Source organism: Echeneis naucrates, chromosome 8 (genome assembly GCF_900963305.1).
Source record: "Echeneis naucrates chromosome 8, fEcheNa1.1, whole genome shotgun sequence".
Classification (NCBI taxonomy): Eukaryota; Metazoa; Chordata; class Actinopteri; order Carangiformes; family Echeneidae; genus Echeneis; species Echeneis naucrates.
In genome coordinates this window covers 8,515,713-8,528,150 of record NC_042518.1, presented here as the reverse complement: position 1 = coordinate 8,528,150, position 12,438 = coordinate 8,515,713, and the positions used below count along the sequence as shown (strand labels likewise).

At 42.5% G+C, this 12,438-nt stretch overlaps 1 protein-coding gene across 1 annotated transcript; it reads left to right on the top strand.

Annotated features, from left to right (window-relative positions):
- The first annotated feature begins 5,931 nt into the window (after positions 1–5,931).
- Positions 5,932–9,250, top strand: LOC115047436 (somatostatin receptor type 2-like). Its single transcript, XM_029508363.1, has 2 exons — positions 5,932–6,050; positions 7,815–9,250. Exon 2 carries the CDS (start codon positions 7,858–7,860, stop codon positions 8,968–8,970), a length of 1,113 nt encoding a protein of 370 aa, XP_029364223.1. The 5' UTR covers positions 5,932–6,050; positions 7,815–7,857; the 3' UTR covers positions 8,971–9,250.
- The last annotated feature ends 3,188 nt before the right edge of the window (positions 9,251–12,438 follow it).

The window sequence follows — 12,438 nt, the reverse complement described above, 5'->3', positions numbered from 1 at the left end:
AAATGTCAAGAATTTTAGTCACTTCAGTGAGTCAGTAATGCTACATTAGAATTCAAAACCAGAAACACCAAGGTAATGACAAAAAAAGGGAACACTTTGAAAGAGTGCTTGATGAATAATTTCATCTTAAAAAAAAAAGAAAGATTAATTTCAATCATTAATGTTTCCAATTCTATCAGCCAAAAACTCTGACAGGGAATGCAAGTCGGACAACGTCGCAGTTTTGCTATCTAAAGCCTGAAATGAAAAGTGGATGCAAACTATTTCAAGGTCTGTTAAATGTATACCAAGGACAGAAAAAAAAATCTTTAGTAATGGAAGGAAAATGTGGTTTAATGCTTCATGTTGCAGGTTACAGGCTAAACCACATACATCTAAAACGGTTGTGAGCTGACTGCCAAGCTTGGAGATGGCACTGATCTTTGAGGCTGAAAACAGTCCTCAGTATTAAAAGCCTTCATTTAAATTCTAATTAGCATGTTCTTCCAGAAATGAAACGTGAATGTGTAACCAGAAGGGAAAAACAAAACAACCAACCATCACAAGAATGGAAATTCAAAAAGCAAAACAACATGCCAGCCAAAACAGAAATATAGCATCCACTGAAAGACCACAATAAACATCGATTTCATGTCATGTCTATAGAGGTTCTGCTCTCTAATATGTTGTCTCTCATAAAGCCGTTTGATCTTTAATGCTCTGGGAATGAACATGATGAAAACAATTTGATCCCTGCCATCGTTAGAGGAAGGGAATTTAGGAGAACTCAGGATTTAATCAGAGAGCCTTAAAAAGTCCAGAGACACAACCTGGAGCAAAGCCAATCAATCACACTTAACAGCATTGAAACAAGCTGCTGTTTTAGCTCCCCTGTGCCATAAAGAGCAACACACACACACAAAAGTTTAAACAACAAAAAAAAAAAAAAAACGGCGCAGCCACTGCCTTGTATAACAGATAACAGGTTGTGACAGTGTTCGGAGGTGCTGAGAGCACGTTCCCAGCCAGGGCAGGAAGTGACCAGCTGTCGGCTATTACATACAAACAGGTGGCAAGAGGTAGAGCAGCGGCTGAATCCAACTCTATATGGTGTGTGTGTGTTATTGCACAACACAATCAGTGACAAAAACACATGTTCTATTAGACCAGAGCTGCAGCACTCCCCTCCATAACCCATTTTCAAGTGTCACCAACTCTACTCACGTATTCAATCACAAGCTCATTTATAATCCAAATTGAGACGAAGCACAGCCATACAGATTAATGTTCGTTCGTTTGAATTGAACACGCCAATTTGTTAAATGTCATTGGTACAGCTATTATGGGAAACGTGGAATTAGTAAGTATTTATATTCTGCATCAAACACTCAAGTCAAGCTAAACAGATTTCTCATGTCAACATTTCAGTCGTGAGCACAGACCCAGACTGTTTGCCAATCACATCTGTATCTGATAGAAACCACAACAGACGCAGCGATGAGCACACAAACGGCTCATGAATACTGACGGCCGTGTCATGCTTGACAGGATAATTTCCTTCAGTAAGTCACCACAGCTCACTTTTTCAACTCATCACAGGCACTGATGAAATAAGAGGTCTCTGATGGCAGTGGGGGATGACAGTTAGCGAAATCAGCAAGACTATTACACACGGGAAGAAGAATGACCTCCCCAAAAAAAAAAAAAAAAAAAAAAAAAAAAAAAAAAAAAAACAGCCTGTATTTATTCATTCACTCACCTTCAGCAGCTTATCCGTCAGGGTCGCAGGGGGGGAGGGGGTCATGGAGCCAGCTAACGCTCCAGGTAAGGGCGGGATCGACCCTGGACAAGTTGCCAGTCCATCACAGGGCCGGCACAGAGACACACGCAACATAACTTGTGTAGTAATGCAAAATATCTATCATCAATCAGTAAACAATGGAATAATAACAGAACGCACATCAACACTGAGTAGCACAGCCTTTAGTGTGCATTATGAATGGGGGGGGGGGGAGAAAAAAAAAAACTGTCATTTTTGGAGGTTTCTTTGGAGGAAACTACAGCAAGTAACGTCATACTGGCAAGGCAAAACAAACAAACAAAAAAAGGGCTTTAAAGCGGTTTCATTCACATCAAGAAAAGCTTGCAAAGGGAAGATATGAGGAACAATTTTTGCCATCGTGCAATGGGGGGGGGGGGGGGGGGGAGAGAGACAGTGTTATAGATCCTGTTCAACATCCTTCAGAATCTCCCAGTTAACACAACTGTGTTTCCCTGGAGGGAGAGCTGGTCCCAGCAGCCTTTATCAAAGCAGCCAGCCAGTCAGTTTATGTAAATAAACAGCAATGTGTAATGAGTACACATTGAGCAGTCTGCCGAGGCCTGTAACTGACACTGCTGGGTAGTCACAATGAAGCAGCGAGAATACTGATGTTTGTGTTTAAAACATCCTTTGTGGCCGGATGGCAAATTCAAATAAAATATCTGAATGCCTCAAACACATTTCTAGAAGTTCTGCTCCTCAAAATGACGGCTCCGTACACTGCAGTACCTTCAGAGACCCTTCATGTTTGAGCATCATACAAAAGGAAGTCAATACATGAGTGACAGGAGTGTCAGCTGTCAAACTAGAAATGCTTGTGATGTCAACATTTTAGATGTATTATACCCTGATAAAGTGAAGATGAGAATGAGAGAGAAGTTGATTCATATTTTGATATCCATTGAACCCAAAAGCCCCCACCCCCCCCCCCAAAAAAAAAAAAAAACAAAAAACAGCTTATTTGACATTATTGACTAACAGACCCTCTAGGAAGCGTGGACATATAACAGAGGAAAGAACACTGAAACATGACAGAGAAAGCATATTGCTTTGATCCATCAAAACAGCATCCACCAACTTCAAGTCTCATTACTCTCTCGACGAGTCTGAAAAACCAGACAGAAGTTAGCCCGAAGCTCGAAGCCACTGGGGAACTTTTTTCTTTTTTGCACACTTACATATTGCAGCAATAACTTCCAGTATACGCAGTTCATTTATTTCTCTCGTAGATTTGTCATGACAAAAAAAAAAAAACAAACACAAAAAGCACACAAAAAAAAAAAAAAAAATTGCCAAAAGCGTAAGTGGAAAGCAGTGAATATTTTGCGACCACCTCAGGCAGCTAATTGACAATTTACTACAGCAGGATGTATAATCAATGCTTTCAATTCAGGAGCCCAGAACTAAATTGGTGCTTGATCATGCCTCAGTAATTAAGAAGCAAATACAGACCTGAGCTTCGGGCTCTCTCCTGCATTATATCAACACTAATAATCAGCCGAGGGCGACACCACGGTTCCACTCCGGACATCTTTCAATGCCAATGTCTATTGGCAAGGTGATTTCACTCTGGGAGACTCCTGATGAATGGTAAAGAAGGATTTTTATAATTTGATTTCAACTTGCATATCTGTTTAAAAATCTAATCACATGAAAGTCATTATATTGCTTTAGATTACTCCAATTAAATTCAACACAACATAAAGTTCATAGGTCATTGATTGCTCCTATGGGGACAATTAACTTCTGATAAATTACTCCTACTCCTACTTAATCTGTTTAATTTCTCTCATGACCTTTTCACCTGCTGCACAGGGGGATTCATGTAAACACAGAACTTTCCCATGAATAGAGAGTCAAGAATTACCACCAACCCCCATCATTTTGTACAATTGTTTCCCTTTGACATTTACGGTATACTTAAAAATAACGTGCTATCTCTAAATGGTAAGTGGGTGCCAGTAGGAATTTTGTTTGTGACTTTTGTTTTTCTCCTCGGAATGGAAAAATTAGTCACAAAATTGTAATTATACAGCCAAAATAAACAGTGTTTAACAGAGCAATAAATAATAAGTCAGAGACATGGCTTTCAAATGTTTTTGGTTTTTTTCCCCCACATTCCTCAGATTGACAGGGAGTCACAGTTAATGTAGTCTAGAAATGTAACTCAGTGTTCTTTAGGTTCTTCACAATGTTCTGAGATTTTTGACTCCCATCTGAAACAGGTGCATATAGAAACAAATCAGTATCTGAAATCTGAAATCTGTCACCAGAAGCAGAAGGATGTACAGGCCAGGGAAAGACTGACAGTGTCTGACTGCTGCCTGCTGTGTTACATCAACACTCACTTCACTGATGTCATGTTAATTCAGCCCACATGTTTGTTGGAGACATGCCAAACTAACTTTGCTGCCATATTTGGGAACGTCAGGTTCCCCACTGAGCTGTATGGAGAACCTTCTGACGCTGTTCTGGGGTTTTCAGCAACAGCAAAGCATTCGATTCAACAACTATATCTGAGAGTCCCCGCTTGATGAAAAAGTCACCGCAGCTGCTGAGATCTGAAACACATCCCTGATCTGTGAACTCAATTAAGCGCCAACGCTCACATCAAGGAGGCCCATGCTCATGTCATGGTCTATAATTTATCAAGTGGATGCTCAATAAAACCATAACAAACCGTATTACTTGTGAAGCAGAGGCCATGATTGAACTTTGCAGAAGACATCTGACGTGCTGTGTTCACTTTGTTAGTATAGGTCAAAAGCCAGCCGGAGCAAAACAACAGAACTCTGAAGCCAGAGCTGTCAGCTCATCCACCTCCCACCTTTTTACAGAGACATTTAGGCACCATCCAAATGCCGGCAGATCCACCGAGGCCGGCCGTAGTCTCTGCCTCACAGTAAATCATGTTATTAAAGGCAGTAGCAGAGGAAACCTTTCTGCTGCTAAAAGGTTTGACAAAAGAAACATCTCATTTGCACAACTGTTAAAAATCTCCACCAAGAAACAGCTCCTGCTCAGAAACAGGCACTCTCACACAAAATACCAAAAGCAACACACAAGCCTTCACGCAAAAGGAAAACAGCTTTTTGAGCTTTGTGTCAACACAGTCCAGCCCAATAGTTTCAGCTTCAAAACTGCGAATGCACACACTAGCAAAACAGACTCACCTGATTTCTATTGGAGGCTGGTGGTCTGAGGAGCTGAGGTTCATGGACAAGGCCTCTGTCTTCAGCCACGTTGTTTCTGAAGGGATGTCCTGCAGCCTGGACTGGGTTCATTAGGGAGGAAACCCCATGTGTTTGGTGGAGCTGCACCCACCTCAACCTACGTGTGATAAACCTTACTAATTGACTTAAACGTTCTTGAGTGACAGTATTTGAAGCCAGCTGGCAGTGCAGCGTGGGAACTTTTCCACGGCGCGTATCTGGAGTTGCGCTCAGAGTCTGATCGTAGCCGTGCTGCCCCCAGACGGCTGGAGGGAGCTGAAAAGTCCTACTACTGCCTGGACGTGCAGTACAGCTCCTGGCCACCGGTGGCATATAGGTGGGTCCGCGGTCCGCGTCTGGCCAAGGCCCCTGTCTTGTCCTGCCCCTGTTGCAGCTGTGCCAAATGGTGCGTAAAATTGGCGCCGCTTTGGTGCGTTTGGCCAGTTTGGTTTGAACCTCAACACGTTTTCGTGTTGATGGGTGGCAAAGCAGACACGTTTATCACCTGTTGTGAGATGAAGTCAGTGTGATTTTTTTTTTCATTAATTTATGTGTAAATAAATAAATACATAAGGGAACAAGCATTGCGCTTAAATCACGGCCACGTCCCCCGCAGAGCTCTTGTGTCCCGCCGCCCCGTCACTCGGTTAATTTGATGTGTCACTTTGAATTGATCTCTTTTTCCTTGGACTTAAATCACCCCCTCTGTGTGTGGAGGCTGGGTTGAGCAGCCTTACCACAGGAGGCAGCCTCTCTGCCGCTCAGAGGTGAGTCTGCAGCAGCTCCTCAGCGCACTTCGGCTCCGCGCGTCTCCGCATCGGCAGCTGCAGTCTGAGCGCTGCACTAGTCCGACCCGTTTGTCCGCAGATTGAGGGGCTGTTAAAAGAAAAAGAAAGGTGAGGGTAGATCCCGTTGCCGTCCTGCTTTTCCCAATTCGAGGCCTGCGGGAGTGTTGGAAGATGAAGAAGCTGAATCTCCCATAAATGCAGAAATACTAACCCATCCCCAGCGTGTTTTGTGAGATCAGCAGGTTGCAGGTGAGGCGAAACTCAAAGTTGACTTACAGTGGAGTGAATGCTCAGTCCTTGCTTTTGGTTCATGTAGTTGTCCTGTTTCAATTGCTGTCATATTTGTAATTTCATCAGATTTTCAGGTCCAACATTTGAAGCTCTGGTCTGATTATCCACTGCAGTGTCAGAATGATAAAATAATCACGTGTGTGTGTGTGAAAGAAAAATTCGATTGTATAATATCCAATCAAATCTTCAACTGGGGATTTTTTTTTCCACAGTGTTGATGAAAAGCTTGACCTCAGTCTGACTTAATTTTCACTGAGCTGGATTTGCATGAGCAGAATGTATTCATTCAGCTATTCAGCTGAAAATCCATCTTTTACCTTCTTGTCACTGAAAGCAAAAGTTAAAGCCGAAGCTCTGACCTTGAGGAAAAATAAATAATTAATAAGTGAGAACAGATACTTTATTAAAGTATTTCACAGGCTGCTCTGATGTCAAATGTCTCGAAATGCTTCAGTGTGTTTCGACAGTTCTGGCTCTGTAGGGTTTATTGTAGTGAGAATACCTGTTGCGTAGTGTGCAGACTGTCTCAACCACTAAAGTCGTGTCACAAAATAAAACATGACACAAAATAAAATATAAAACTATCATATATGCCAACAGTAATTTGTGATGGAAAAGTGCTTGAAGGGAGCGTTAAGTTGTTTTTGTTTGTTTGATTCTGTGTCTGACAGATTCCAGACAGATCTGGCAGATCTATTGCATGCATGTTTATCTTATGCAAGACAAGAAGCAACGCATGTTTCCCCCCATGTTTCTCAGACGATGCAGGCCATGTTGTCGCTGAGCTTAACCTCCTCTACAAACATGCAGACACCTATACACAAAAAACAAGACCTCAGGCAGGGTCTCTCTTGGGCTGCGATGATGAAAACGATAACCTGTCAGGCTATTTACACCAAACTAAGTTGTCAGACCATGTTTGGCTCCACTGTGTTGACGGTGACAAGCATCTCAATCTGACTGCAGCAGGGCTATTGGCAGGACGGTGATTCCCTTCATTCAATTACTTAGGCTGGGATTAATTTACATCCATGTCCACCCCCTAATAAACTACAAAAAAGAAATGTCTCAGCAATGAATTCACTGTAAGAAGTCACAGCTTGTCATTCAGCAGCATGTGCAGGATGAGCGTGGGGCGTGCAGAGTGATCGCCCGTAGCAGCAGTGCCTGACCCGATGAACATGCAGCCAAGGTCTGGCCTCTGGTCGGAATCAGGTCCTGAGCTGCCTTTTTTTAGACATGCTATCAGTCAGCTCTGTTCCAGGCGAAGAGGATAACAAAGTAAAATCTATATAAAAATCTATAAATGCCCTACAGGAGCTGCTTTCCATAAGGGTGAGGAACAGACTGAAACAATTGACTCTAACATCTGCAGGCACATGGGAGAAAAGCTGTTTTTCTGAATATCGTGCCGGGCCTCCTCATCCATGTGCACCTCGGTGCTGTAGAATACCATTTTATTGGCGTTTATAGCACCCAGATCATTTGGTTCGACACACTGACATCCATTAGCAGGTAATCTGAACGAGGGACAAAAGAGAGCTCACGATAAATATCAGATGAAGATGAGAGCTATTGGGCTCATTTTTGTTTCCCTGGAAAGCATAAAATCAAAATGTAAATCAATAATTTGAGAGATCTTTCTGTTACACTGCAACCATCATCAGAGAAGGCATTTGAAATGATTTACTCTGTTACTGACGTAGGTCTTCATATCTGCAGGTGGGATGACATAACTGCTGTGAGAGACGGTAACTGAGGCATCATGGACTCCTGGACCTTCCCATCATTCCCTCCCAACTTGTCGGACCACTTCATGTATGACGGCTTCTTTCAGGTCAATGAGTCAGATCTCCATGGGAACTACACAGACCACAGGTTCAACAGGATCAGCACGGTCGTCATCACCTGCCTCTACTTCCTGGTCTGCACTGTGGGGCTCTGTGGGAATGCCCTTGTTATCTACGTCATCCTGCGCTACGCTAAGATGAAGACGGTCACCAACATATACATCCTGAATCTGGCGGTGGCTGATGTGCTATTCATGCTAGGCCTGCCATTCATTGCAATCCAGCTGGCGCTGGTCCACTGGCCCTTTGGTCCTGTGCTCTGCAGGGTGGTGATGACGGTCGACTCCTTGAATCAGTTCACTTCCATTTTCTGCCTGATGGTCATGAGCATCGACCGTTACCTGGCTGTGGTGCATCCCATCAAGTCAACAAAGTGGCGCAAGCCCCGAATGGCCAAGACTATCAACTTAGCAGTGTGGGGGGTGTCGCTGATGGTTAACCTGCCCATCGTCATCTACAGCGGCATCATCGTAAAGCACGACGGCAGCTTCTGCACCATCGTGTGGCCTGAGCCTCAAGAGGCCTACTACACAGCGTTCATGTTCTACACCTTCATCCTGGGCTTCTTCCTGCCCCTCATGGTCATCTGCCTTTGCTACTTGTTCATCATCATCAAGGTGAAGTCTTCAGGCATCCGCGTGGGCTCGTCCAAGAGGAAGCGCTCTGAGAGGAAGGTGACCCGGATGGTTTCCATCGTGGTGGCGGTGTTTGTCTTCTGCTGGCTGCCTTTCTACATCTTCAACGTCACCTCGGTAACGGGTACCATCAGCACCACCCCCGTCCTGAGGAGCACATTCGCTTTTGTGGTGGTGCTTGGCTACGCAAACAGCTGCGCCAACCCCATCCTCTACGCTTTCCTGTCGGAGAACTTTAAAAAGAGTTTCCAGAATGTTCTCTGTCTCAAGAAGGTGGGGGGGCTGGACGAGGTGGAGCGCAGTGACAGCCGGCAAGATAAATCCCGCATGATGAACGACCCGACGGAGACACAAAGTACTCTGCTGAATGGTGACCTGCAAACCAGCATCTGAAAGGAAGGTGACTGGACTTGGATACACACATACTCTCGCTCTCTCTCTCTCTCACACACACACACACACAGACACACACACAGACATCTCTGAAATTGGGAAAAGGCCCAAATTATGAATATCTCACATCAGAAGGGAGCTCATTAAATATTAGACAAGAGGTTCTGAGAGGAATGTATGACTTATTAAGGAGGGGAAAGCACCAAGAGAGACAGAAAATCAAACAGAGGTCGAACTGGACTGTTTCTTTGTCTGCCCACCGGACAACCAGTGTCGGGTTTCCTTGGCTGTGACATTATAACATAATCATAAATTCATAAAAATGTTTGCTCCATGCTCTAAATGAAATGAAAATTAAATGTGTTTGTCTTCAGTGTATTGTCGTTGGATACACTGGGAAATGGTCGCCTGGGTGAAATGAATTTTCCCTGGAAACCTCAGATTAGTTCACAGCAGAGGGGCTGCACCGACTTTCGAATGCTTTGTGTCTCATAAAAACAACAACATGACTGTGAGCTTATATGTTTTTGTTGGTGTCCCATGAGCAGGTGATTTTCTCCAGACTCCAGAAATCACTGTACCGAAAACAAGAAAAGAGACTGTGTAGAAAGTGAGAGGATTTTATATTTGGTGCCATAATGTTGTCAATCTCTCGTGAATAAATAATGATTTTTTTCAGAGCATTATGAGTATTAGAACCAATAATTCTTCTGTTTTCTCATATGTGTGAGCAATTTTACTTGTTATACAAATGTATCAAATGAAAATGTGAATGGTAATGTTCAGTCAATAGTAAAATACTAAGTGACGTGTCATTTTTATCTGTTTCATTTTGGCTAAATGCATAATTTATGTTGTGCCAATGGCTTGGTCAATATATCAGCCTAGCCTCTAACCAAAGTGCTGCTAAGTTGTATAGAAACTCTTCTGAAGTGTGATATAAATCATGTCACTGTGTGGCTTCTTCTGCTGAGCTGAATTGTTTTTATCGTGGTTCTTTTAACATTATTCATTTGTCTCTTGTAATCATGTTTCTTGAACGGCTTCTACCAAAAATGCCATGCTGCATGACTCTAAATGATTCTGTATGAATGCTGATTACTGGCTGTTATGTTATCTGACATTGAACCACCTGCTCGGATAATATTTCACGAATGATTGTTTCGCTCCCATTTCCTGCTCACCAGTCTCCTTTGGTGTGCGCCAGAGTTCAGAGGTCACCAAGTGACTTATATACAAGTTTCCCCGGTTTTGTTTTCAGTTATTACAAGACAATGTGTCACTATCCAAGAAGTCCTGAGGCACAGGTTTATAACGTACGGTAAATTTATACAGACTTTATTTTAAACAAGATCTTGCTGTGTTGCATTTCAGAAAGCACAGTGTGGTCACACTGCATGCTGACATTGACCCGCCCGGGGAGGCTACTAGGGTTATGTCTGAGAGACGCAAATTTGTGAAGGGCTAGAACACTTATCCTCCGAAGGCTCTGGTGTTCCTTAATTATCATTATCGTCATCATCATCGTCATCACCATGTTGCTCAGGGAGCTGACAGTTCATCCTGACATCCCGTGTCTCCCTGTCTGTCACCGTACGGTGTGTGTGCGCTACCCTACGTGTGCAGGTTCCTCCTCATACAACCAAGTCAGTGACAGATGATGATGAATGTGCAAAGTATGCAGTGTGCATGTGTGTGTGTGTGTGTGTGTGTGTGGTCCAGGTATTACTCATGTTGTAGGGAATTCAATCTGTTCACACACTCACTCATTATACGGACTTCATCTGGCAGGTGATTGTTTTACATTGATTTAAACAGCCAAGCCGTTATATATATATTGTATATATAAAATGTGACCATACTCAATAAAAACAAAGCCTGTGGATATAATTTCTTCGTGTGTTAGGCCGGTTTGATGTACGACACACACACACACACACCTACTATCATGATAAATGAAATCCCATATCCAATATTTGTCTCTGCAGTGCAGCTGAATTTGGCCTGTAGAACATTTTAATACGGCTGACAGGCACGACACACCTTTAGTGTCCAGTATTTCCATGGCAACAGTGACTAGAAGTGTTGTTGGCATTGTTAAATCTATTTGCATACGAAGAATGGAGAGGGGACTCCGTACATGAATTATTAATTTAGACATAAAGAAAGACGAGAACAGTCACGTTGAAGGAGAATAAAGTGCGTAGTTTCTGTGAGTGTGCATTAGAAAACGTAAGCCAGAGCAAAACCAAACATCTTGCTTTTGTGTTACAGTAGTGCAACACATGTCATTGTTTACTTGTAGTTAACACAGACTGGACATGCATAAATTGTGCTATATCATCCATCTGTCTTGTTGAGTTGTTATTTTTGGCAAAATGATCTTGTACAAATCTGCTCATAGTTCATTGTTTTTCAAATGGCTGCATATTTTAAAATCCACAAAGCAGTCTTTCCAGTTGATATCTGTGGAATACTTCAGTGTCTGTTCCCCTTTTTTTATGCTAGAAGGAGAAGTTTCAAAACCCTTGGTCAATCTTTTCATGTCTCGCATGTTCTTCCAGTTTCTTTTTTCACATCACATTTGATGGAGCAAAGATTGTGTATAGTTGTGTTGAAACCAAATAGTGTCAACTTTCTTTTGGTGGAAATATTGTGGTATATCTCTCTGGAAGAAATTTATAATAAATGGTATGAAATAAGAAAAAATTAATTGTAAGTTTCTTCACATCAAAATTTTGGTTTTGCAAACAATTACAATAAATTCAAAGTATATAGACGTCAAAACTTCTTCATATTTAATCTTTCTGGCACAATGGACTGCATGTTACACAAAGCCTGTGAAACGCGTTTTAAAGTTAGGGTGTATCTTGGGAATATAATTTCTTTTCAGTCTGAAGTGGCACAATGTTGAACGCTGGGTTTTCTTTTTTTTTTTTTTTAAAGCGTTGTGGTTCTTGGTTTGACCACAGCGTGGCGCCATGGTCAAACGCATAGCTGTGGCCAGAAATGCAACTCTGTGAGTGTTTGTGTTTTTTCTGTCAGGTCTTCATGAACTGAGCTTCTTTTTCTTTACTGTGCTCTCTCGTTTCATCATGATAATACCTTGGCAGCAGTGATAAAGGTGTACATGCCAATCACACTGTTCCCATGAAGGGAAGGGTAAACTGAAGGAATGAGACACAAAATAACCAAAACAAAAACGTACATACAGATTTCCAGTTTTGTTCTGAGTTTAATCACTGAAACGGATAATGAAGCTCTCCTCTTCCTTTTCGTTTCAGCCATGTCCCTGAATGTCCTTGGGTGGCCTTAACTGCTCCATGATACATTAAAACCATAGTGCGACCATTTTCACAAGTCTTTGATTTTACTGTTGAGAAACCCACTTGTCCTCTCGCAGCGGTTCTGCAGCAGACCGAAGGATATGCATGTTTGATTTCAATTACAGAGCAGCTAAACAACCAA